The 26,458-nt window shown below is 46.7% G+C and overlaps 1 protein-coding gene across 2 annotated transcripts in view; it reads left to right on the top strand.

The window, feature by feature from the left end:
• The window catches only part of LOC136590526 (beta-arrestin-1), a 224,088-nt gene that overhangs the window by 162,880 nt on the left and 34,750 nt on the right, over positions 1–26,458 (top strand). For both annotated transcript variants that reach the window (XM_066588379.1, XM_066588380.1), the window contains exons 4-10: positions 279–323; positions 2,127–2,323; positions 5,988–6,047; positions 7,275–7,342; positions 8,560–8,695; positions 12,342–12,426; positions 16,785–16,857. In XM_066588379.1, the coding sequence (XP_066444476.1) occupies positions 279–323; positions 2,127–2,323; positions 5,988–6,047; positions 7,275–7,342; positions 8,560–8,695; positions 12,342–12,426; positions 16,785–16,857 (664 nt within the window). The remainder of the gene's footprint in view (positions 1–278; positions 324–2,126; positions 2,324–5,987; positions 6,048–7,274; positions 7,343–8,559; positions 8,696–12,341; positions 12,427–16,784; positions 16,858–26,458) is intronic.

Genomic DNA, 26,458 nt, shown 5'->3' with positions numbered 1-26,458 from the left:
GGACCCTGGAGTGTTTGTATATGCGCAATGTCTACTTCGGCTGAAAGGCAAAGACAACAATCCACAAGTGAGTGAACCCAACTTGCCACTATATATATATATATATATATATATATATATATATATATATATATATATACTCCTCCTAGTGAGGGATATTACTGATAATGAGAGTATGTGTGTATATATATATACACACACGCCTTCTAGGGGAGGGGTTGTTCTTTGACAATGAGTGTGTAATCATGTATCAATCTATCCATTTTTGTACTTTCTAGATGGGGTCGTTTTGGTGGATCCTGAATACTTGAAGGAACGGAAAGGTAATGTACATGATGTCCTCTCAGTGGTCTCCAGCCACAGATACATTGTGAACAGCAGAAATGATAAGATCAGGTCCCAAGGGGGCGTCTACTATCCATCTGTTTCAGTTTTTCTAATCTTGCACAACCCCCTACAGGACCCATGCTGGTCATAATACCAAGGGGGCAGAAGGTGATTTGACTTTTGCCTGCACAGCAGCACTTCTAACCACCCATAGCTCCAGATCCAGTCTTTGTAAACTAGCACTGCAATGGCCGAGAAGAGCGCGCCAAAGTGGGGGAGACCACGAGGATTGCAAGATGATTGTCATGGATGGCTCTGCAATCTTTCCTGAGAGTGGTAGCAATGGTGCTCTACTTTGTTGTCACACAATGGCAGAAATAAAATACAAGAGCGAGGGTAAATTGAACGGTGGTTTGTCACGTGACGTCAGTACTCCAATCTGAACTCTAGTAGACGGTGGTAGAATAATTTGAAACGAGTCTAGTAAGCTTTTTGTGGTAAACTAGGAGTACCCAGTTTTACTTAAGCTTTTCAATAAACAGAATTACGTTTCCACAGTAGGTCAGTAATACAGAAGTTATAGCAGTTCTGACAGTGATGAACACGTTGAAAGCAGTAAGCTTGAAATAACATACACTTTTCTTCAATGCTCTTCTCTATTAGCCTAGAGGTTACTCTGTAATGAATCCCCACAGTACTTGTGAATTACTGGGCTTACTGGAAGTGAGAGATGCAGAAGTTAGATTGGAGTTGTAATGGCCTCAGAACTATTCCTGGCTTTGAATTAATAAGAAAAGCCTCACTGTGCCCCCTGAGTCATTGATAGGCTGCACTGTATCTGCTGATTAATTAGTAAGCCCCTACTGTGCCCCAGAGTTATTTATATTCCCTGCTGTACCTCCTGAGTCATTTACAAGCCCCACTGGGCCTCCAAGTCATTTATAGGCCCCACTATGCCCCCTTAGTCATTTATAGGCCCCACTGTGCCTTCTGGGTCATACCTAGGCCCCAATGTGTCCCCTTAATAATTAGTAAGGCATTACTGTGACCCCTCCCGAGTCATCTATAGGCCCCAGCAATAAAACTAATGAATAAACTCACTCCCCTCCATCACGCTCACTCGGCATTCTCCATTTTCTACCTTGACCTCATCTGACCAGGATCGTGCATAACGACGCATTGACATCATCATGCCGCCTTCATGACAGAGAAGCTATTGGGTGGCGGACCAGGAAGCACTGAGCTTCCTGCTGTGCCGTTGTCATAGTTAGGCGTGTCTACATTTTAAAGAAGAGTGGGCTCCCCCGGCCGCTTGCGCCCCGGCATCTGCTCGGGTTTGCCAGGTGCTGATGGCGGCCCAGAATGGAGGCCTCTGTGGGCTTCCTTAACTAGAGGGTCCGCATATACTGTGTGACATCACATAACCTCTTGGCTCTGATAGAAACAATAAACCCGTAAGATTCGACATCTTTCTAGAGAATTCTTGGTCATTTTTCACTCTAGAAATTAATTTTTTAAACCAATTTTTTGACCCGCCAGAAATTAGTCTTCAATTAAATGACTTTACAGTCGGGGAGGAGGAGTGGATCCAAGCTCCAAGACTCGGAGCTTCAGTCCTCTCTATTATAACCACATCTCTCAAAAACTAGAGAGCGGAAAATGATCTGTTTTTGTCTCCACATACGAGAGCCGAGCGCGTGATCCGGATAATGAAGCAGTCACGCCGCTGGCGTCTTGTCAGCCTTCAGATCCTGCCAGCGTTTAATTACAGCCAGGCTTTGTCTTTCTTGTCCCTCCAGTGTTTGTGACGTTGACTTGTGCTTTTCGTTATGGACGCGAGGACCTTGATGTTCTGGGGTTGACATTTCGGAAGGATCTTTTTGTGGCCAACATTCAAGCTTTCCCACCCGTCCCAGAAGAGAAGAAGCCGCTGACGAGACTCCAGGAACGTTTGATTAAGAAGTTGGGTGAGCACGCCTACCCATTCACCTTCGAGGTAGGAGAGAGGACCCTTCATATCTCCTTCTGTGGTTTAAAAATTGTCCTCATTTACTTTTTTTTTAATTTATAAGAATTTCAAATTTTCTTCAAAATCACAGAAAACAAATTTTAAGGGGCTGCACATTATTTATAAAAAAATGCTTTATTCTAAAACATTGCTACCCTGCACTTTTTGGTGGTGGAGATGTTTTTGGCGGCCATTTTGAACTTTGCCAAATTGAATTCAGCTCAGGTTTTTCAAATTGGAATGAGGGTCATGTGATATCAATCTTGACTGGAATTGACCCCCCTTCCCATTGGAAAAACCTGAGCTGAATCCAATATGGCGGAGTTCAAAATGGCTGCTGAAAGCGTCACCTCTACTGAAAAATGCAGCCGCCCTTGCAAATAATACATTCACACATTGGAAGTCTATTTTCCCATTATTGTACCACTTTATCATGTGTTTGCAGATTTTTCCTTACCATCTATATAAAAGGTAAACTGGCGACAACTCCTTAAAATCTGCGTCAAAATCCACATGAATTACACGCAAATTATGACGCGGATTCCATCCCCTCATTTGAAGATGTAAAATCCCCGTTACTTGCAGATTTTAATGGAAATTTGCGCCATTTTAGAGTTGTGCTACGGAAGAAGTAACATGTCACTACTTGATGTGGATTCTGTGCGGAATCTACATCAGGAAATTCCCCTAAGGGTTCGATCAGCTGAATCGGGCCAGATCCGTGTGTAAATCCCGCAGGTTCAGGTCCGCAGCTCATTCGAGCATTCTAAAAGGTATCGCAGTTGGACCTTTCTTTGTTATTTCCTTCTCTAGTCACACCCACAGCTACTGTAATAATGTTTCCAGAGTCTTCTTGTCTCCAACCTCACAGTTTTCGGCATCTCCTGCTGGTTCAGTGTCTGTATACAGACTGTCCTGCTGATTTGGATTCTGGGAGATGTATCCTCTACAACTGGAGCTTTACGGTATATGGTGACCAATACATCTCCTGGAGTGCACTGCAGTAGTTCCACATACACTCTGTTGACAGACGTATTGGGACGCACACAGAAGGTGATGGAATTCATTTTTTTCCACATTTTTCCATCCAGTGTTGGCCGCCTTTGGCCTCAGTGACTGCAGTCCTCCTCCACGGCCGCTTACCATCTAATTCTCACAGAAATGTCATGAGGATTTGTCTCCATTCCTCAAGGAGAGCTTCAGATAGTGATGCGGGGGTGATGGGTGTGTTGGGTGGCACAGATACGGTGTTCTAGTTCGTCCTGCTCGATGGGATTCAAATCTTGACTTTGGGCCAATGAAGTCTGCAGATGTTCTGCTCCTCCACACTGCGTGCCGTATGACATGGTGGTCAGTGATGTTGGTGGAGACACGGAGCGGTACCAGAGTATTACCACAGGGCAGGTGATGCCACACTGTCCGGGATGTCTTTGTACCCATTGGTATTGAGGGTGGACTTCACTATAACCAATGGTCCTAGCCCTTACTAGCAGACTCCCCCACACACACACCATAACAGAACACCTCCTCCAAACTTTTGAGATGAAGCAGTCATGTAGAAACCGCTCTTCAGACAACTGCCTCACCCAAGTGCCGCCATCCAATCGTACTGTGATTCAGCGTCCACTCACTTACAGTATATTGCTCCAAGCCCCATCGTAGGCGGTGCTATGTATTCACTGTGATGTTGTGTGAAGCCATACATCCATGGTAACCCTTCACATGCCGTTCCCTACGGAAGGTTCTGGTGCTAATGGATGTTCCAACAGCCTGTGAGACCCCTTGAGCGAGGGCAGACGATGTGTATGATGTCTTCACAGCTCCCACAAGGCTTCGTTGTCCACGTTCTGTCAGTTTATGAGGTCTCCCTGAATGTGGGAGCACCGCACACACCGGATGGCTTCTATCCCCCAATGACATGACCAACAGTGGACTCTGGAAGGTCCAAAAGCTGTGATGTACATACTGATTGGTTTGTGACATCCCACCGCCAGACCCCGTTGTCAGCTCTACACCTTGTGACACATTCCCCCACCTGAACCCGTTTTCAGCTCTATAACTGGGGACATCCCCCCAACCAGACCTTGTTGTCAGCTCTACACCTGGTGACATCACACTGCCAGACCCTGTTGTCAGCTCTACACCTGGTGACATCACACTGCCAGACCCTGTTGTCAGCTCTACACCTGGTGACATCCCTCCACCAGATTCCGTTGTCAGCTCTACACCTGGTGACATCCCACCACCAGACCCCGTTGTCAGCTCTACACCTGGTGACATCCCCCCACCAGACTCCGTTGCCAGCTCAACACCTAGTGACATCCCCCCACCAGACCCCGTTGTCAGCTCAACACCTGGTGACATCCCACCAACAGACCCCGTTGTCAGCTCTACACCTGGTGACATCCCCCCACCAGACCCCATTGTTAGCTCTACACCAGGTGACATCCCCCCACCAGACCCTGTTGTCAGCTCTACATCTGGTGATACCGTTGTCAGCTCTACACCTGGTGACATCCCACTACCAGACCCCGTTGTCAGCTCTACACCTGGTGACATTCCCTACCAGACCCCGTTGTCAGCTTTACACCTGGTGACATCCCCCACCAGACCCCGTTGTCAGCTCTTTACCCTGTGACATCCCACCACCAGACCCCGCTGTCAGCACTATACCTGGTGACATCCCCCCACCTGACCCTGTTGTCAGCTCAACACCTGGTGACATCCCCCCACCAGACCCCGCTGTCAGCACTATACCTGGTGACATCCCCCCACCAGACCCTGTTGTCAGCTCTACACCTGGTGACATCCCACCACCAGACCCCATTGTTGGCTCTACACCCGGTGACATCCCCCCACCAAACCCCGCTGTCAGCACTACACCTGGTGACATCCACCCCAGACCCCGCTGTCAGCACTACACCTGGTGACATCCCCCCAAACCCTGCTGTCAGCACTACACCTAGTGACATCCCACCACCGGACCCTCTTGTCACCTCTACACCTGGTGACATCCCCCCGCCAGACCCTGTTGTCAGCTCTACATCTGGTGATATCGTTGTCAGCTCTACACCTGGTGAAATCCCACTACCAGACCCCGTTGTCAGCTCTACACCTGGTGACATCCCCCCACCAGACCCCGTTGTCAGCTCTACACCTGGTGACTTGCCCCCACCGGACCCCGTTGTCAGCTCTACACCCGGTAACATCTGATGGTTTCTGTACTGGGATCTCCTGTGTGATCCTCTGCTTTATACCTGATGCTACACATCACCTAACCGCACTGGACTGCTGGGGGGCCAATACTTTTCTCAACACAGTATATTGACGTGTAAGAGGCAGAAAGCCTCCCTGCTCTTAAGAGGTATAAAAAGTAGGATGAAAAAAAAACATACACACAAAAAGCACAAAAATAGTGGTGCCTTAAAATACTACAACTGATATAAAAACAAGGCTGCACCCAGTTACGGTGACCTAAACATATAAAAAAATATGACTGTTGGAAATGCAAATACCAAACTTTTTTTGGATCCATCAGAGCATCACGTGTCACTGACCGCCCTGTGGGAATGTTGTTACATCTTCAGGATGACCTGTAATAACCAGATAATGTACAGTAGGAATCGTAAACTCTTCTTTTCTTGTTTTCCAGATTCCTCCAAATCTCCCTTGTTCTGTTACTCTTCAGCCTGGACCCGAAGACACAGGGAAGGTTCGTGGCCACAGCTGGGAGGTCATTGTAGAGTGGTTTTGGTGGTGGTGATGGAGGTCATTGTAGAGCGGTGGTGGTAATGAAGGTCATTGTAGAGTGGTGGTGGTAATGAAGGTCATTGTAGAGGGGTGGTGGTGGTGATGGAGGTCATTGTGGAGTGGTGGTGGTGGTAATGAAGGTCATTGTAGAGTGGTGATGGTGGTGATGGAGGTCATTGTAGAGCGGTGGTGGTGATGGAGGTCATTGTAGAGTGGTGGTGGTGGTGATGGAGGTCATTGTAGAGTGGTGGTGGTGGTAATGAAGGTCATTGTAGAGTGGTGATGGTGGTGATGGAGGTCATTGTAGAGCGGTGGTGGTGATGGAGGTCATTGTAGAGTGGTGGTGGTGGTGGTGATGGAGGTCATTGTAGAGCGGTGGTGGTATTGAAGGTCATTGTAGAGTGGTGGTGGTGGTGATGGAGGTCATTGTAGAGCGGTGGTGGTAATGAAGGTCATTGTAGAGTGGTGGTGGTGGTGATGGAGGTCATTGTAAAGCGGTGGTGGTGATGGAGGTCATTGTAAAGTGGTGGTGATGGAGATCATTGTAGAGTGGTGGTGGTGATGGAGGTCATTGTAGAGTGGTGGTGGTGATGGAGGTCATTGTAGAGTGGTGGTGGTGGTGATGGAGGTCATTGTAGAGTGGTGGTGGTGGTGATGGAGGTCATTGTAAAATGGTGGTGGTGGTGATGGAGGTAATTGTAGAGCGCTGGTGGTGATGGAGGTCATTGTAGAGCGGTGGTGGTAATGAAGGTCATTGTAGAGTGGTGGTGGTGGTGATGGAGGTCATTGTAAAGCGGTGGTGGTGATGGAGGTCATTGTAAAGTGGTGGTGATGGAGATCATTGTAGAGTGGTGGTGGTGATGGAGGTCATTGTAGAGTGGTGGTGGTGATGGAGGTCATTGTAGAGTGGTGGTGGTGGTGATGGAGGTCATTGTAGAGTGGTGGTGGTGGTGATGGAGGTCATTGTAAAATGGTGGTGGTGGTGATGGAGGTAATTGTAGAGCGCTGGTGGTGATGGAGGTCATTGTAAAGTAGTGGTGATGGAGATCATTGTAGAGTGGCGGTGATGACATTGGTAGAATGGTGGTAGTGATGAAGATGATGGTAGAGTAGTGGTAATAATGAAGATCATTGTACAGCGGTTGTGGTAATGAAGGTCATTGTCTTTTTATCCCTCTCCATCTCTCAGGCCTGCGGGGTGGACTATGAGGTGAAGGCGTTCTGTGCTGAAACCCTGGAAGAGAAGATCCATAAAAGGTACAAAACTGATCTGACTGTATTATTATCTACAAAGATCACACAACCTGATCTATCTATCTATCTATCTATCTATCTATCTATCTGTCTTATATCTATTTATCTATCTGCCTTATATCTATCTATCTCATATCTATCTATCTCCTATCTATCTATCTATCTATCTATTTATCTATCTTTCTATCTATCTATCTATCTATCTATCTATCTATCTATCTATCTATCTATCTATCTCATATCTATCTATCTATCTCATATCTATCTATCCATCTATTTATCTGTCTGTCTTATATCTATTTATCTATCTATCTCATATCTATCTATCTATCTATCTATCTATCTATCTATCGATCTCATATCTATCTATCTCCTATCTATCTATCTATCTATCTCATATCTATCTCCTATCTATCTATCCATCTATCTCATATCTATCTATCTATCTATCTATCTATCTATCTATCTATCTATCTATCTATCTATCTCACATCTATCTATCTATCTCACATCTATCTATCTATCTATCTATCTCCTATCTATCTCCTATCTATCTATCTATCTATCTATCTGTCTATCTATCTCATATCTATCTATCTCATTTTCTTCTATCCACCTATCTATCTGTCATATCTATCTCATATTTATCTATCTACCTCATATCTATCTATCTATCTATCTATTTGTCTGTCTTATATCTATTTATCTATCTGCCTTATATCTATCTATCTCATATCTATCTATCTCATATCTATCTATTTATCTATCTATCTAATATCTATCTATCTATCTCCTATCTATCTATCTATCTATCTATCTATCTATCTATCTATCTATCTATCTATCTATCTCCTATCTATCTATCTATCTATCTATCTATCTATCTCATATCTATCTGTCTATCTCATATCTATCTATCTATATATCATATCTATCTCATATCTATCTATCTATCTATCTATCTATCTATCTATCTATCTATCTATCTATCTATCATATCTATCTCATATCTATCTATCTATCTATCTATCTATCTCATATCTATCTATCTCATATCTATCTATCTATCTCCTATCTATCTATCTATCTCATATCTATCTATCTCATATTTATCTATCTATCTCCTATCTATATCATATCTATCTATCTATCTATCTATCTATCTATCTATCTATCTATCTATCTATCTATCTATCATGATTATTTCTGTATTTGCTCAGGAATTCAGTGCGGTTAGTAATCAGAAAAGTGCAGTATGCTCCAGAGAGGCCGGGACCCCAACCGATGGCCGAGACCACGCGACAATTTCTGATGTCGGATAAACCACTCCACCTGGAAGCATCATTAGATAAAGAGGTGACTAACGCTACAATATTCCACATTGTTGCAGGTTTATAGACAGTTGTGACGCACAATCATTATGATTCCTTCTTTCTGCTCGGTTTATATGGGATTATCAGAATTTCTGAAGTCAGTCCATATATTGTGACATACAGTAATAAACATTCTGTGCCAGCATTCTGGTGCAGAAAAGTCACCAAAATTGGGACTTTTTGGATTTTTTTCCAGACCCACTGCCTTTCCTTTAAGTGGGAGGGGCTTGGCATTAGGGGGTGTGGCTGGTGACAACCTGTCACACTTACTATAATTTACCCTACAATAAGAGGCTTGCTAGTAGATTTGTCATACTTCATGGGCGCAGACATTTCTTAGACCTTTGTACAAAACACCGGTATAAGTAAATATGCCATACTGCTATAAATGAGGACTCTGCTCTAATTTTTGAGGACCCCTTTCCTAGGGCCTGCTTACCATTTTACCTGCCTATATGTCATTACCTTTATGGGGGGACAAGTGTCTAATGTGTATGAACTATATGACATCTACTTTATGAACTCTTCCTCATATGCTGCCTGTCAACTAATGAACCACGGGACGGCCGCTGTGGCTCCTATGGCTTTCTGCAGTCTGGCTACTCACATCTTGACCACATGGGACTGTCTTAGTGATGCAACTACTGAACTTTTTCTGTGAAGTCCTCTATGGTATTATCTGAAGTCCAGCTTGCTGTTATCATACTTGCACCTTCCTCGTTGGTTCCCTGGTAGCCCCAGCAAAACAGACCAGGATTACTAATAAATACCTGGAGTTATGGCGGGCTACCAGCCCCTCAGTGCCCTCCTGCTGAATCGGTTGCAGCATCCACACCTCCTGTGGCTAGTCCGACTATCATAGCAGTTGGCCGTCAGTCTGCTGAGTGCGGATGTCCAGGCTCTGCGGAGCTACTCTGACCTGGAAGATGCCGCAGCACCGCTTAGGGCTCAGGTAGACTCACAACCGAAAAAGCTGGAGGACCTGGTGAACTGTCTGCGGGGGGTGTAATATTAGGCATATAGGCCTGCCGGGGGGCGAAGGATACATTTTTTTTCGCTACATGTGAAAAGGATTTAATCAGTAAAGGTTTAGTGAGTCTGCTGGGCCGACCCCATGTGCTTTCTGAAGGTAAGCGCCTGGAGGAGAGATTCTTCTTCCACTTTGGGTCGGGTTGGCCGGAGGAGCTGCTGTATCTATGGTTTATGATTGGGTCGTGGTTGTATTTCTGGGACTTCCCTCGTCGGGCTTCTTGGGTGTAAAGTTTTTCATGGAGAAACTGCTTGTAATGATAACCATTAGCACCGCTGTTTAACCCCTTAGTGACGCGCCTATGTTGGTCCTAAGGACACAGGGATTTTTGGGGGATTTTCATCTCCACTTTTCAAAAGAGAGAATTGTTTCCATTTTTCCCTTGACGCGGCCGGATGAGGCTTGTTTGTCGCCCGGCGAGCTGCAGCTTTTATTCATACTGTTTTCTGGTTACATATAATGTGTTGCAGAACATTTATAACACTTTTTGGAGGACGGGGAGAAACATTCTGCCGTTGTTTTTTGCACTTCTTTTTTACAGCGTTAGGGCGGTTTTACGCGAGCGTGTTTTTGTGCATACATAGATGCGTACATAGGTGCGCACCCATATACATGCAAAAACACGCATGAATGCAGGTCCGTACAGTGTTTTCAATGGAGCCGTGACCCCCGCGGGGAGGAAGAATACATTTGCATGCGGCAGATGTTTCCTTCATCCCCGCTAGTAAAAAGAATTCCCTGCTGTTACATCTACCACATCTGTGACAGATGCAGCAGAGGAATTCTTTAATTCTCTACCGCAGCTGTCACACATGTCAGCTGCGGTAGAGGATTCTGCTGCTGGCACCCCGTCATTCATTCGGCAAGAGCTGCCTGTGATTGGCTGAGCACCTCAGCCAATCACATTCAGCTCTTTCAGCAGGCGGGGATTTTAAATCCCCGGCTGCTGATAGATCAGCACCACAGTGCAGGGGACAGCAGGAGAAGATGGGCTGAGCCCCGGCAGCTGAAGCAAGGTGAGTATCTATTTTTTTTGTTTTATAAACCACTTTTACTTGATTTTCAGGGAAGGGCTTATATTTAAAGCCCTTCCCTGAAATCAATTGAAGGGGTTGCCGGCAGCAGAATCCTCTACCACAGCTGACATGTGTGACAGCTGAGGTAGAGAATTGAAGAATTCCTCGGCTGCATCTGTCACAGATGTGGCAGATGTAGCAGCAGGGAATTCTTTTTACTAGTGGGGATGAAGGACACATCTGCCGCATGCAGTAGATGTGTTCTTCATCCCGGCGGAAGACACGGCAGCGGCGGACAGGTAAGTATATTTTCATTTTACACTAAAATGTTTCTTTTTCAGGGAAGGGCTGATATGTTACACACAAAATAGACGCTCGTCTGAAGCCACCCTTAATCATGCAGCATAAATGACACACTGCATTTTTTTCTGCAGGTTGGTACAATTATGACAATACCAAAATTATAATTTGTTTTCGGTTTTTCTACTTTTGCACAATAAAACCCCCTTTTTCTTTTTTCTTGGATTGCTGCATTTAAAGTTCCTACATTTTTTCCCCCCATGGACGGAGCTCTCTGAGGGGTTGTTTTCTGTGTGATGAGCTGCAGTTTTTATTGATACCACTTTGATTACTTTTTTGTAATTTAAACTAATTAATTTAACTAATTTAAAACAAAAAATAATAAAACTTGTTCTTTGTATAGCGCCACCTTATTCCGCCACGCTTTCAGGTAATTATTACTTATTACCCCCCACCAAGCTGGGTTCTCATTTTACCGACCTCAGAAGGATGGAAGGCTGAGTCACCCTTGAGCCGGCTACCTAAACCATGCAGTGATTGAACTCGCAACCTTCAGGTCGTGAGCGAGAGCTTAGGACTGTATTTCTGCTGCCTTAACACTCTGTCCACACAACTTCCATACCTCCAGGCTCGTTTGCTTGGATGAGCTACTGTGGATAACGATTAATTGGGATAAGACTCCTCTTTCGGCTGCCTGCTCCACTGCGATGGGTAGACCAGGCGACCTATTTGGGTGTTCGGGTAAACAGGTAGATCTCTGCTTGTTATGACCTCAGTCTGCTGCCCCCTTGGATTGGCCGCTGGCTGCTCGCTGGCTCCCCCTCTCACTTGGTTGGGTTAAATTATTAAAGTTGTGGAATTTTCATGGCGGAAAACCCATTGCAGATTTTGGTGTGAATCCGTGGGAAATACGCATAAAACACACAGATTTTGACACGGATTGTATTCCACGAGCAGCACACGACCCCGTTATAGCCTACGAAGCTGCATATACTATTCGTGTTCGTTTACACAAGATCGGACAGCCAACCGACGGGTGATGATGATCGGGTGCAGCTCACAATATGACCTTGTGGTTCTCTTGGGTCCAAAGACATAAGCAGCTCGGCTGACCTGGTGATCGCTCCGCGCCAAGCAGGAGATACGCAGTTGTTTAAGTCTCTAGTGCCATCTACAGACTAGACTGAGAACTGCACCCCTTATTGACAACCCTGTAATTGACCCTTTGTGTGCCTTGTGGATGTCACTTGTCGGCACATTTTATTGATTTGGCTGTTTTTCAGATTTATTACCACGGAGAGCCCATCAACGTCAACGTCCACGTGACCAACAACACCAACAAGACGGTGAAGAAGATCAAGATCTCAGGTGCTTCTTTACTTCACACCTATCAACATTCAAAGCATGAAAAGAGGGACCAGACCCGCAAATACAGCCCGTAATCCCACCCAGCCCCACCTGTGCCCCCCACACAGTAACGATCAGTGCTGCTCGTCTTGATCGGCTGAACGATAAAATGGTCCTGATTTTTGCCAAATCGAATTTGGTTAGTCCAAGCTCATTTTTGGCAAAAATCGTGGGAAAATTGAATTTCCCATAATGCCTGCTGCAGAGATCAGCGTGCAGCCAATCAGCAGCCAGGGTGCCACGATGATGGCCACAAATGTGTCCTCCATGTTGAATATGGGCAGTAGTTTTATTGGACGCTTGCATCACATGACCTAGCCATGTATAACATAGGCACAGCGTAACCAGCGGCCATCTAACAGTTGAGCAACAGGACAGAGAAGCTGCATCACGTTTATATGTCTATGTAACTCATGGCCTGTTGTTAGGGACAGATATTCTACAGAAGATATATTACTGCTGGTGTAGAAGCTTATATACCGGCAGAGAACATCAACTGGGTTGTATTGGAGGGAGCAGAGAAAGAAGTTGCATCACTCTTATACGGGGGTGTAGCTAAGGGCTCAGGGACCCGGGCGCAAAAGTTCAGCTGTCCCAATGACAATTGTTCGGTGACTGGAGGTGGAGCGCATGGAGATCTCTTCTAGCCGCCCGCATCCATTCACTGTGAACAGACAGTTGTACAAAAATGAGCAACTACCTGTTTACACCGAGAAGAGCTGCTCACTAGTCATTTAGTTTCAATGAGCTGGGAAAAAAAGGACTACCAACTATTAAGTGATTTCTTGCTCCCTACCGTGTTGGGTCCCTGTTTATACGAGACAACTATCACTAAAAATCGCTAATTTCAGCAATTTTTTGGGGAGACCGATAGTTATCCCATGTAAAGCGGCCCTTACCTCCAGTGACCACAGGTAACATCTCGCTGATTGCTGATATCCATTGCTATTTATTATTATTTTCCGGATCAGTATCCAGCTGAAACCTACTCCTCAAGACCCAAAACATACAGTCTGCAGTCATCTGTACCTGTACCCATACCTATGCCACACAGCCTGCAGTCATTTGCACCTGTACCTATACCTAAACCATACAGCCTGCAGTCATCTGTACCTGTACCCATACCTATACCACACAGCCTGCAGTCATCTGTACCTATACCTAAACTATACAGCCTTCAGTCATGTGCACCTGTACCCATAGCTAAACCATACAGCCTGCAGTCATCTGTACCTGTACCCATACCTATACCACACAGCCTGCAGTCATCTGTACCTGTACCTATACCTAAACCATACAGCCTTCAGTAATCTGCACCTGTACCCATAGCTAAACCATACAGCCTTCAGTCATCTGTACCTGTACCCATAGCTAAACCATACAGCCTGCAGTCATCTGCACCTGTACCCATACCTAAACCATACAGCCTGCAGTCATCTGTACCTGTTCCAGACCTAAACCATACACCCTGCAGTCATCTGTACCTGTACCCATACCTAAACCACACAGCCTGCAGTCATCTGCACCTGTACCCATACCTAAGCCATACACCCTGCAGTCATCTGTACCTGTTCCAGACCTAAGCCATACAGCCTGCAGTCATCTATACCTCTACCTATACCTAAACCATACAGCCTGCTGTCATCTACACCTGTACCCATACCTAAACCATACAGCCTGCAGTCATCTGTACCTGTTCCAGACCTAAACCATACACCCTGCAGTCATCTGCACCTGTACCCATACCTAAACCATACACCCTGCAGTCATCTGTACCTGTATCCAGACCTAAACCATACAGCCTGCAGTCATCTACACCTGTACCCATACCTAAACCTTACAGCCTGCAGTCATCTGTACCTGTACCCATACCTAAACCATACAGCCTGCAGTCATCTATACCTGTACCCATACCTAAACCACACAGCCTGCAGTCATCTGCACCTGTACCCATACCTAAACCATACAGCCTGCAGTCATCTGTACCTGTACCCATACCTAAACCATACAGCCTGCAGTCATCTATACCTGTACCCATACCTAAACCTTACAGCCTGCAGTCATCTGTACCTGTACCCATACCTAAACCATACAGTCTGCAGTCATCTACACCTGTACCCATACCTAAACCATACAGCCTGCAGTCACCTGTACCTGTTCCAGACCTAAACCATACAGCCTGCAGTCACCTGTACCTGTACCCATACCTAAACCTTACAGCCTGCAGTCATCTGTACCTGTTCCAGACCTAAACTATACAGTCTGCAGTCATTTGTACCTCTACCCATACCACACCAGGAGATGTATAACTTAAAACAGCTGTACATATTTAATCATATAGAGAACATACCCATGTTATACCAGCATGGTCCATATAACTATATACAGGAGATGTATACCTTATACCAGCTGTACATATATAATTATATACAGGAGATACCTAGGTTATACCAGCATGGTCCATATAACTATATACAGGAGATGTATAACTTATACCAGCTGTACATATATAATTATATGCAGGACATACCCAGGTTATACCAGCATGCCCCATATCACTATATACAGGAGATGTATAACTTATACCAGCTGTACATATATAATTATATACAGGAGATACCCAGGTTATACCAGCATGCTCCATATCACTATATACAGGAGATGTATAACTTATACCAGCTGTACATATATAATTATATACAGGAGATACCCAGGTTATACCAGCAGGCTCCATATCACTATATACAGGAGATGTATAACTTATACCAGCTGTACATATATAATTATATACAGGAGATACCCAGGTTATAGCAGCATAGTAACATAGTATGTTGGGCTGAGTGAAGATAATGTCCATCTAGTTCAGCCTATTTTTGTATCGTCCCCCACAAGAGCTATTCTGGGCTGTTATCTGCATTTACGTTATCACATCCTCCGGTTCCGGGGGTCACTGCTGTTGCTGAGTGCCTGACTCTTCCACCAGTTCGTCCTGCACTGACAGCTCGCTGCTGCGGTAGGAGTCGGGCACTTTGCAGCAGCGTGAGATAACAGCCCCGAGTTGCAGGGTGGGTGGCCGCACGCTGGGGGGGCTTTCTCTCGGGTGCTACAATACAGTGGCAAGGGGGGATTTTGGGCTGGGTTGCAACTACTACCCCCATAGCTACCCCACTGCATGTCCATAGAGTCCACTCAGGAGGAGAAGGACATCCAAGAGGAAGAGGAGGTGGAAGATGATGAGGTGCTTGACCCAACATGGACAGACAAGGAGAATCATTAGTGCTTCTCACAGCAAGCGAGGAAGAGGCGGACATTAGGCGAAGCACCATACTAAGGCATAGAGTAGGGAGTCGGAGACAAACATAAGGACTGTACCATCACCATCAGCTTCTACTAGTCAGAGCAGCGCCAACATCAGGCCCGCAGCGAGGTCCGCTCAACACGCCAAACCAGACAATGAAATCATCTCTGCAAATGTTCCCCCACAAGGTGGTACCCCCTTAGAGCGCCCACCACAGCATGAGGCAGCCTCAGTGCCCTCACACTGCAATGATGCCCCTCTTACAATAATGATGCCCTCTTAGTGCCCAAACCAGTAAGGATGCTCCCTTAGTGCTACCCTCACATAAGATGCCTCCCTCATGCCCTCACACGGTATGATGCCTTCTTACTGCTCTCTTACAGTCTGAATTCCTCCTTAGTGCCCCCACCACAATTGGATGATGGCCCTCCAGTAGTCCCAATCATGCCCATTACACAACATGGCGCGCCTTTAGTACCCCAACACAGAAAAAGTGTCCCCACTTTAATGCACCTCATACACTTTGCTGCCTGCCTTGTGCCCCTTCTTCCCGTCACACTCATGAAGATGGCAGACCGCCTCATGTCCCCCCGCCAGCCCCACTTTCCTGCTCTGATCACTACAGCAGCCGCCGCGCTCGGTCCTTACAATGATGATGCGCGGACCAACGCACTCTATGTCCCAGCCGCAGCGACTAGAGAGGGACGGTCAGGTTGGTGACCGCAGGACATGGGACCCCCTTAATCCTGGCCTGCCCCTCCGGCTGGTGGGAGGGCAGCTTGTAGTCTGAGGGTCACATATTCTGCATTCTATTGACTGACACTCTTTTCTTGGAGCAGAAGATAAGTAGATCATGAATGGCGCGAGCGCTCCCAAAAAATAAGCCATGCCCACACGTAGAAAAATGGAGGTCACATTGTATCCCATGACTTAGGTCACATATGGCCGTTTTACTCCAGATCTGCAGTGATTGTATAGATGGCGCCTCGTATATGACGCAGAATATCGTATCTCTCCGCAGTGCGCCAGTATGCTGACATTTGCCTCTTTAACACGGCCCAGTACAAGTGCCCGGTGGCAGTGGAGGAAGCTGAGTGAGTAGACCGTTATATCCATGCCGGCAGCCGCTTCTGTCCCCTTGACTCTTTCCGTATTGCGCCAGTATAGCACCAACTGCATGCCACCCGCCAACCAGCCGTCACGTAGCCCTGGCAGTAAGGTTGGCACGTGTTTCTTCTATCACCACAGTGCATTAATCATGGTATATCTATTACTCCAATCACACCCAGAGCTGCAGTTAAAGGTTTCCTCTTACCGTAGCTCAGTGTATTGTGCCTTAAAGAGACCCTCCGGTTTCGGGACAAAATTGTGGTCTAATATTAACCAATGTAATGTGGGGCGTAAAACCCGTGGTGGTCATCTGGAGCGCCCCAAAACAGGACCAGAATCACTAATCGGAGGAACAACAGAGAACAGCAGCTGCAGATAAGTATATATTGTGCCTCCTCCGCACCAGAATGTTGTGCCGTAACCAGAGGATCGCGTTAAGGAGCCACCTGATTTTCATAGTTGACAGAGCCACAACTCGCTGACGGCCGGACGAGGACTTGTGTGTTTGTGGGAGGAGTTGTATATTTTATGTGCCGCACTCTGGGGGACATATAATGTGTTGGAGATGTTACTGGCTGTACTCTGGGGGACATATAATGGGTTGGAGATGTTACTGGCCGCACTCTGGGGGACATATAATGTGTTGGAGATGTTACTGGCCGCACTCTGGGGGACATATAATGTGTTGGAGATGTTACTGGCTGCACTCTGGGGGACATATAATGTGTTGGAGATGTTACTGGCTGCACTCTGGGGGACATATAATGTGTTGGAGATGTTACTGGCCGCACTCTGGGGGACATATAATGTGTTGGAGATGTTACTGGACGCACTCTGGGGGACATATAATGTGGTGGAGATGTTACTGGCCGCACTCTGGGGGACATATAATGTGTTGGAGATGTTACTGGACGCACTCTGGGGGACATATAATGTGTTGGAGATGTTACTGGCCGCACTCTGGGGGACATATAATGTGTTGGAGATGTTACTGGCCGCACTCTGGGGGACATATAATGTGTTGGAGATGTTACTGGCTGCACTCTGGGGGACATATAATGTGTTGGAGATGTTACTGGCCGCACTCTGGGGACATATAATGTGTTGGAGATGTTACTGGCTGCCCTCTGGGGGACGTATAATGTGTTGGAGATGTTACTGGCCGCACTCTGGAGGACATATAATGTGTTGGAGATGTTACTGGCCGCACTCTGGAGGACATATAATGTGTTGGTGATGTTACTGGCTGCACTCTGGGGGACATATAATGTGTTGGAGATGTTACTGGCCGCACTCTGGGGGACATATAATGTGTTGGAGATGTTACTGGCTGCCCTCTGGGGGACATATAATGGGTTGGAAATGTTACTGGACGCACTCTGGGGGACATATAATGTGGTGGAGATGTTACTGGCCGCACTCTGGGGGACATATAATGTGTTGGAGATGTTACTGGCTGCACTCTGGGGGACATATAATGTGTTGGAGATGTTACTGGCTGCACTCTGGAGGACATATAATGTGTTGGAGATGTTACTGGCCGCACTCTGGAGGACATATAATGTGTTGGAGATGTTACTGCCCGCACTCTGGGGGACATATAATGTGTTGGTGATGTTACTGGCCGTACTCTGGGGGACATATAATGTGTTGGAGATATTTCTGGACGCACTCTGGGGGACATATAATGTGGTGGAGATGTTACTGGCCGCACTCTGGGGGACATATAATGTGTTGGAGATGTTACTGGCTGTACTCTGGGGGACATATAATGTGTTGGAGATGTTACTGGCCGCACTCTGGGGGACATATAATGGGTTGGAGATGTTACTGGCCGCACTCTGGGGGACATATAATGTGGTGGAGATGTTACTGCCCGCACTCTGGGGGACATATAATGTGGTGGAGATGTTACTGGCCGCACTCTGGGGGACATATAATGTGTTGGAGATGTTACTGGCTGCACTCTGGGGGACATATAATGTGTTGGAGATGTTACTGGCTGCACTCTGGAGGACATATAATGTGTTGGAGATGTTACTGGCCGCACTCTGGAGGACATATAATGTGTTGGAGATGTTACTGGCCGCACTCTGGGGGACATATAATGTGTTGGTGATGTTACTGGCCGCACTCTGGGGGACATATAATGTGTTGGAGATATTTCTGGCCGCACTCTGGGGGACATATAATGTGGTGGAGATGTTACTGGCCGCACTCTGGGGGACATATAATGTGTTGGAGATGTTACTGGCTGTACTCTGGGGGACATATAATGGGTTGGAGATGTTACTGGCTGCACTCTGGGGACATATAATGTGGTAGAGATGTTACTGGCTGCACTCTGGAGGACATATAATGTGTTGGAGATGTTACTGGTTGCACTCTGGGGGACATATAATGTGTTGGAGATGTTACTGGCTGCACTCTGGGGGACATATAATGTGTTGGCGATCTTACTGTCCGCACTCTGGGGGACATATAATGTGTTGGAGATGTTACTGGCTGTACTCTGGAGGACATATAATGTGTTGGAGTTGTTACTGGCTGCACTCTGGGGGACATGTAATGTGTTGGAGATGTTACTGGCTGCACTCTGGGGGACATGTAATGTGCTGGAGATGTTACTGGCTGCACTCTGGGGGACATATAATGTGTTGGAGATGTTACTGGCCGCACTCTGGGGGAAATATAATGTGTTGTAGATGTTACTGGCCGCACTCTGGGGGACATATAATGTGTTGTATATATTACTGGCTGCACCCTGGGGGACATATAATGGGTTGGAGATGTTACTGTTCGCACTCTGGGGGACATGTAATGTGTTGGAGATGTTTCTGAACGCACTCTGGGGGACATATAATGTGGTGGAGATGTTACTGGCTGCAATCTGGGGACAAGTAATGTGTTGGAGATATTTCTGGACGCACTCTGGGGGACATATAATGTGTTGGAGATGTTACTGGCCGCACTCTGGAGGACATATAATGTGTTGGAGATGTTACTGGCTGCACTCTGGGGGACATATAATGTGTTATAGATGTTGCTGGCTGCACTCTGGAGGACATATAATGCGCTGGTGATGTTACTGGCCGCACTCTAGGGGACATACAATGTGTTGGAGATGTTACTGGCCGCACTCTGGGGGACATATAATGTGTTGGAGATGTTACTGGCTGCACTCTGGGGGACATACAATGGGTTGGAGATGTTACTGGCCGCAATCTGGGGGACATATAATGTGTTGGAGATGTTACTGGCTGCACTCTGGGGGACATATAATGTGTTTGAGATGTTACTGGCCGCACTCTGGGGGACATATAATGTGCTGAAGATGTTACTGGCTGCACTCTGGGGGACATATAATGTGTTGGTGATGTTACTGGCTGCACTCTGGGGGACATATAATGTGCTGGAGATGTTACTAGCTGCACTCTGGGGGACATATAATGTGTTGGAGATGTTACTGGCTGCACTCTGGGGAAATATAATGTGTTGGAGATGTTACTGGCCGCACTCTGGGGGGACATATAATGTGTTGGAGATGTTACTGGCTGTACCCTGGGGGACATATAATGGGTTGGAGATGTTACTGGCTGCACTCTGGGGGACATCTAATGTGTTGGAGATGTTTCTGGACGCACTCTTGGGGACATATAATGTGTTGGAGACGTTACTGGCCGCACTCTGGGGGACATATAATGTGTTGGAGATGTTACTGGCTGCACTCCGGAGTACATATAATGTGTTGGAGATGTTACTGGCTGCACTCTTGGGGACATATAATGTGCTGGAGATGTTACTGGCTGCACTCTAGGGGACATATAATGTGTTGGAGATGTTACTGGCTGCAACCTGGGGGACATATAATGTGTTGGAGATGTTACTGGCCGCACTCTGTGGGACATATAATGTGGTGGAGATGTTACTGGCCGCATTCTGGGGGACATATAATGTGTTGGAGATGTTACTGGCCGCACTCTGGGGGACATATAATGTGTTGGAGATGTTATTGGCCGCACTCTGGGGGACATATAATGTGTTGGAGATGTTTCTGGACGCACACTGGGGGACATATAATGTGCCTGAGATGTTACTAGCTGCACTCTGGGGGACATATAATGTGTTGGTGATGTTACTGGTCGCATTCTGGGGGACATATAATGTTATAGATGTTACTGGCTGCACTCTGAGGACATATAATGTCCTGGAGATGTTACTGGCTGCACTCTGGGGGACATATAATGTGTTGGAGGTGTTACTGGCTGCACTCTGGGGGACATATAATGTGTTAGTGATGTTACTGGCTGCACTCTGGGGGACATATAATGTGTTATAGATATTACTGGCTGCACTCTGGAGGACATATAATGTGTTGGAGATATTACTGGCTGCATTCTGGGGGACATATAATGTGTTGGAGATGGTACTGGCCGCACTCTGGGGAACATATATTGTGTTGGAGATGTTACTGTCTGCACTCTGGGGGACATATAATGTGCTGGAGATGTTACTGGACGCACTCTGGGGGACATATAATGTGCTGGAGATGTTACTGGCTGCACTCTGGGGGACATATAATGTGTTGCTGATTTTACTGGCTGCACTCTGGGGGACATATTATGTGTTATAGATTTTACTGGCTGCACTCTGGAGGACATATAATGTGTTGGAGATGTTACTGGCCGCACTCTGGGGGACATGTAATGTGTTGGAGATGTTACTAGCTGCACTCTGAGGGGCATACAATGGATTGGAGATGTTACTGGCTGCACTCTGGGGGACATGTAATGTGTTGGAGATGTTACTGGCTGCACTCTGGGGGACATACAATTGGTTGGAGATGTTACTGGCTGCACTCTGGGGGACATATAATGTGTTGGAGATGTTACTGGCTGCTCTCTGGGGGACATATAATGTGTTGGAGATGTTACTGGCTGCACTCTGGGGGACATACAATGGGTTGGAGATGTTACTGGCCGCAATCTGGGGGACATATAATGTGTTGGAGATGTTACTGGCTGCACTCTGGGGGACATATAATGTGTTGGAGATGTTACTGGCCGCACTCTGGGGGACATATAATGTGTTGGAGATGTTACTGGCTGCACTCTGGGGGACATATAATGTGTTGTATATATTACTGGCCGCACTCTGGGGGACATATAATGTGTTGGAGATGTTACTGGCCGCACTCTGGGGATAAATAATGTGTTGGAGATGTTACTGGCTGCACTCTGGGGGACATATAATGTGTTATAGATGTTACTGGCTGCACTCTGGGGGACATATAGTGTGTTGGAGTTGCTACTGGCCACACTCTGGGGGACATATAGTGGGTTGGAGATGTTACTGGCTGCCCTCTGGTGGACGTATAATGTGTTGGGGATGTTACTGGCTGCACTCTGGTGGACATATAATGTGTTGGAGATGTTACTGGCCGCACTCTGGGGGACATATAATGGGTTGGAGATGTTACTGGCCGCACTCTGGGGGACATATAATGTGTTGGAGATGTTAATGGCTGCACTCTGGAGGACATATAATGTGTTGGAGATGTTACTGGCTGCCCTCTGGAGGACATATAATGTGTTGGAGATGTTACTGGCTGCACTCTGAGGACATATAATGTGTTGGAGATGTTACTGGCTGCACTCTGGGGACATATAATGTGTTGGAGATGTAACTGGCTGCACTCTGGAGGACATATAATGTGATGGAGATGTTACTGGCTGCCCTCTGGGGGATGTATAATGTGTTGGGGATGTTACTGGCTGCACTCTGGGGGACATATAATGTGTTGGAGATGTTACTGGCTGCACTCTGGAGGACATATAATGTGTTGGAGATGTTACTGGCTTCCCTCTGGGGGACGTATAATGTGTTGGGGATGTTACTGGCTGCCCTCTGGGGGACGTATAATGTGTTGGGGATGTTACTGGCCGCACTCTGGGGGACATATAATGTGTTGGAGATGTTACTGGCTGCACTCTGGAGGACATATAATGTGTTGGAGATGTTACTGGCTGCCCTCTGGGGGACGTATAATGTGTTGGGGATGTTACTGGCTGCACACTGGGGGACATATAATGTGTTGAAGATGTTACTGGCCGCACTCTGGGGGACATATAATGTGTTGGAGATATTACTGGCCGCACTCTGGGGGACATATAATGTGTTGGAGATGTTACTGGCTGCACTCTGGAGGACATATAATGTGTTGGAGATGTTACTGGCTGCACTCTGGAGGACATATAATGTGTTGGAGATGTTACTGGTTGCACTCTGGAGGACATATAATGTGTTGGAGATGTTACTGGCTGCACTCTGGAGGACATATAATGTGTTGCTGATGTTACTGGCCGCACTCTGGGGGACATATAATGTGTTAGTGATGTTACTGGCTGCACTCTGGGGGACATATAATGTGTTATAGATATTACTGGCTGCACTCTGGAGGACATATAATGTGTTGGAGATATTACTGGCTGCATTCTGGGGGACATATAATGTGTTGGAGATGGTACTGGCCGCACTCTGGGGAACATATATTGTGTTGGAGATGTTACTGTCTGCACTCTGGGGGACATATAATGTGCTGGAGATGTTACTGGACGCACTCTGGGGGACATATAATGTGCTGGAGATGTTACTGGCTGCACTCTGGGGGACATATAATGTGTTGCTGATTTTACTGGCTGCACTCTGGGGGACATATTATGTGTTATAGATTTTACTGGCTGCACTCTGGAGGACATATAATGTGTTGGAGATGTTACTGGCCGCACTCTGGGGGACATGTAATGTGTTGGAGATGTTACTAGCTGCACTCTGAGGGGCATACAATGGGTTGGAGATGTTACTGGCTGCACTCTGGGGGACATGTAATGTGTTGGAGATGTTACTGGCTGCACTCTGGGGGACATACAATTGGTTGGAGATGTTACTGGCTGCACTCTGGGGGACATATAATGTGTTGGAGATGTTACTGGCTGCTCTCTGGGGGACATATAATGTGTTGGAGATGTTACTGGCTGCACTCTGGGGGACATACAATGGGTTGGAGATGTTACTGGCCGCAATCTGGGGGACATATAATGTGTTGGAGATGTTACTGGCTGCACTCTGGGGGACATATAATGTGTTGGAGATGTTACTGGCCGCACTCTGGGGGACATATAATGTGTTGGAGATGTTACTGGCTGCACTCTGGGGGACATATAATGTGTTGTATATATTACTGGCCGCACTCTGGGGGACATATAATGTGTTGGAGATGTTACTGGCCGCACTCTGGGGATAAATAATGTGTTGGAGATGTTACTGGCTGCACTCTGGGGGACATATAATGTGTTATAGATGTTACTGGCTGCACTCTGGGGGACATATAGTGTGTTGGAGTTGCTACTGGCCACACTCTGGGGGACATATAGTGGGTTGGAGATGTTACTGGCTGCCCTCTGGTGGACGTATAATGTGTTGGGGATGTTACTGGCTGCACTCTGGTGGACATATAATGTGTTGGAGATGTTACTGGCCGCACTCTGGGGGACATATAATGGGTTGGAGATGTTACTGGCCGCACTCTGGGGGACATATAATGTGTTGGAGATGTTAATGGCTGCACTCTGGAGGACATATAATGTGTTGGAGATGTTACTGGCTGCCCTCTGGAGGACATATAATGTGTTGGAGATGTTACTGGCTGCACTCTGAGGACATATAATGTGTTGGAGATGTTACTGGCTGCACTCTGGGGACATATAATGTGTTGGAGATGTAACTGGCTGCACTCTGGAGGACATATAATGTGATGGAGATGTTACTGGCTGCCCTCTGGGGGATGTATAATGTGTTGGGGATGTTACTGGCTGCACTCTGGGGGACATATAATGTGTTGGAGATGTTACTGGCTGCACTCTGGAGGACATATAATGTGTTGGAGATGTTACTGGCTGCCCTCTGGGGGACGTATAATGTGTTGGGGATGTTACTGGCTGCCCTCTGGGGGACGTATAATGTGTTGGGGATGTTACTGGCCGCACTCTGGGGGACATATAATGTGTTGGAGATGTTACTGGCTGCACTCTGGAGGACATATAATGTGTTGGAGATGTTACTGGCTGCCCTCTGGGGGACATATAATGTGTTGGGGATGTTACTGGCTGCACACTGGGGGACATATAATGTGTTGAAGATGTTACTGGCCGCACTCTGGGGGACATATAATGTGTTGGAGATATTACTGGCCGCACTCTGGGGGACATATAATGTGTTGGAGATGTTACTGGCTGCACTCTGGAGGACATATAATGTGTTGGAGATGTTACTGGCTGCACTCTGGAGGACATATAATGTGTTGGAGATGTTACTGGTTGCACTCTGGAGGACATATAATGTGTTGGAGATGTTACTGGCTGCACTCTGGAGGACATATAATGTGTTGCTGATGTTACTGGCCGCACTCTGGGGGACATATAATGTGTTGGAGATGTTACTGGCTGCACTCTGGGGGACATATAATGTGTTGGGGATGTTACTGGCCGCACTCTGGGGGACATATAATGTGTTGGAGATGTTACTGGCTGCACTCTGGAGGACATATAATGTGTTGGAGATGTTACTGGCTGCCCTCTGGGGGACATATAATGTGTTGGGGATGTTACTGGCTGCACACTGGGGGACATATAATGTGTTGAAGATGTTACTGGCCGCACTCTGGGGGACATATAATGTGTTGGAGATATTACTGGCCGCACTCTGGGGGACATATAATGTGTTGGAGATGTTACTGGCTGCACTCTGGAGGACATATAATGTGTTGGAGATGTTACTGGCTGCACTCTGGAGGACATATAATGTGTTGGAGATGTTACTGGTTGCACTCTGGAGGACATATAATGTGTTGGAGATGTTACTGGCTGCACTCTGGAGGACATATAATGTGTTGCTGATGTTACTGGCCGCACTCTGGGGGACATATAATGTGTTGGAGATGTTACTGGCTGCACTCTGGGGGACATATAATGTGTTGGGGATGTTACTGGCCGCACTCTGGGGACATATAATGTGTTGGAAATGTTACTGGCTGCACTCTGGGGGACATATAATGTGTTGGAGATGTTACTGGCTGCACTCTGGGGACATATAATGTGTTGGAAATGTTACTGGCTACACTCTGGAGGACATATAATGTGTTGGAGATGTTACTGGCTGCCCTCTGGGGGACGTATAATGTGTTGGAGATGTTACTGGCTGCACTCTGGGGGACATATAATGTGTTGGAGATGTTACTGGCTGCACTCTGGGGGACATATAATGTGTTGGAGAGGTTGCTGGCCGCACTCTGGGGGACATATAATGTGTTGGAGATGTTACTGGCTGCACTCTGGGGGACATATAATGTGTTGGTGATGTTACTGGCCGCACTCTGGGGGACATATAATGTGTTGGAGATGTTACTGGCTGCACTCTGGGGGACATATAATGTGTTGGAGATGTTACTGGCTGCACTCTGGAGGACATATAATGTGTTGGAGATGTTACTGGTAGCACACTGGGGGACATATAAGGTGTTGTAGGACT

The sequence above is a fragment of the Eleutherodactylus coqui genome, chromosome 1 (genome assembly GCF_035609145.1).
Source record: "Eleutherodactylus coqui strain aEleCoq1 chromosome 1, aEleCoq1.hap1, whole genome shotgun sequence".
Lineage (NCBI taxonomy): Eukaryota > Metazoa > Chordata > Amphibia > Anura > Eleutherodactylidae > Eleutherodactylus > Eleutherodactylus coqui.
Note: the sequence above shows the minus strand (reverse complement) of the source record. Positions and strands in the feature narration are given on the sequence as shown.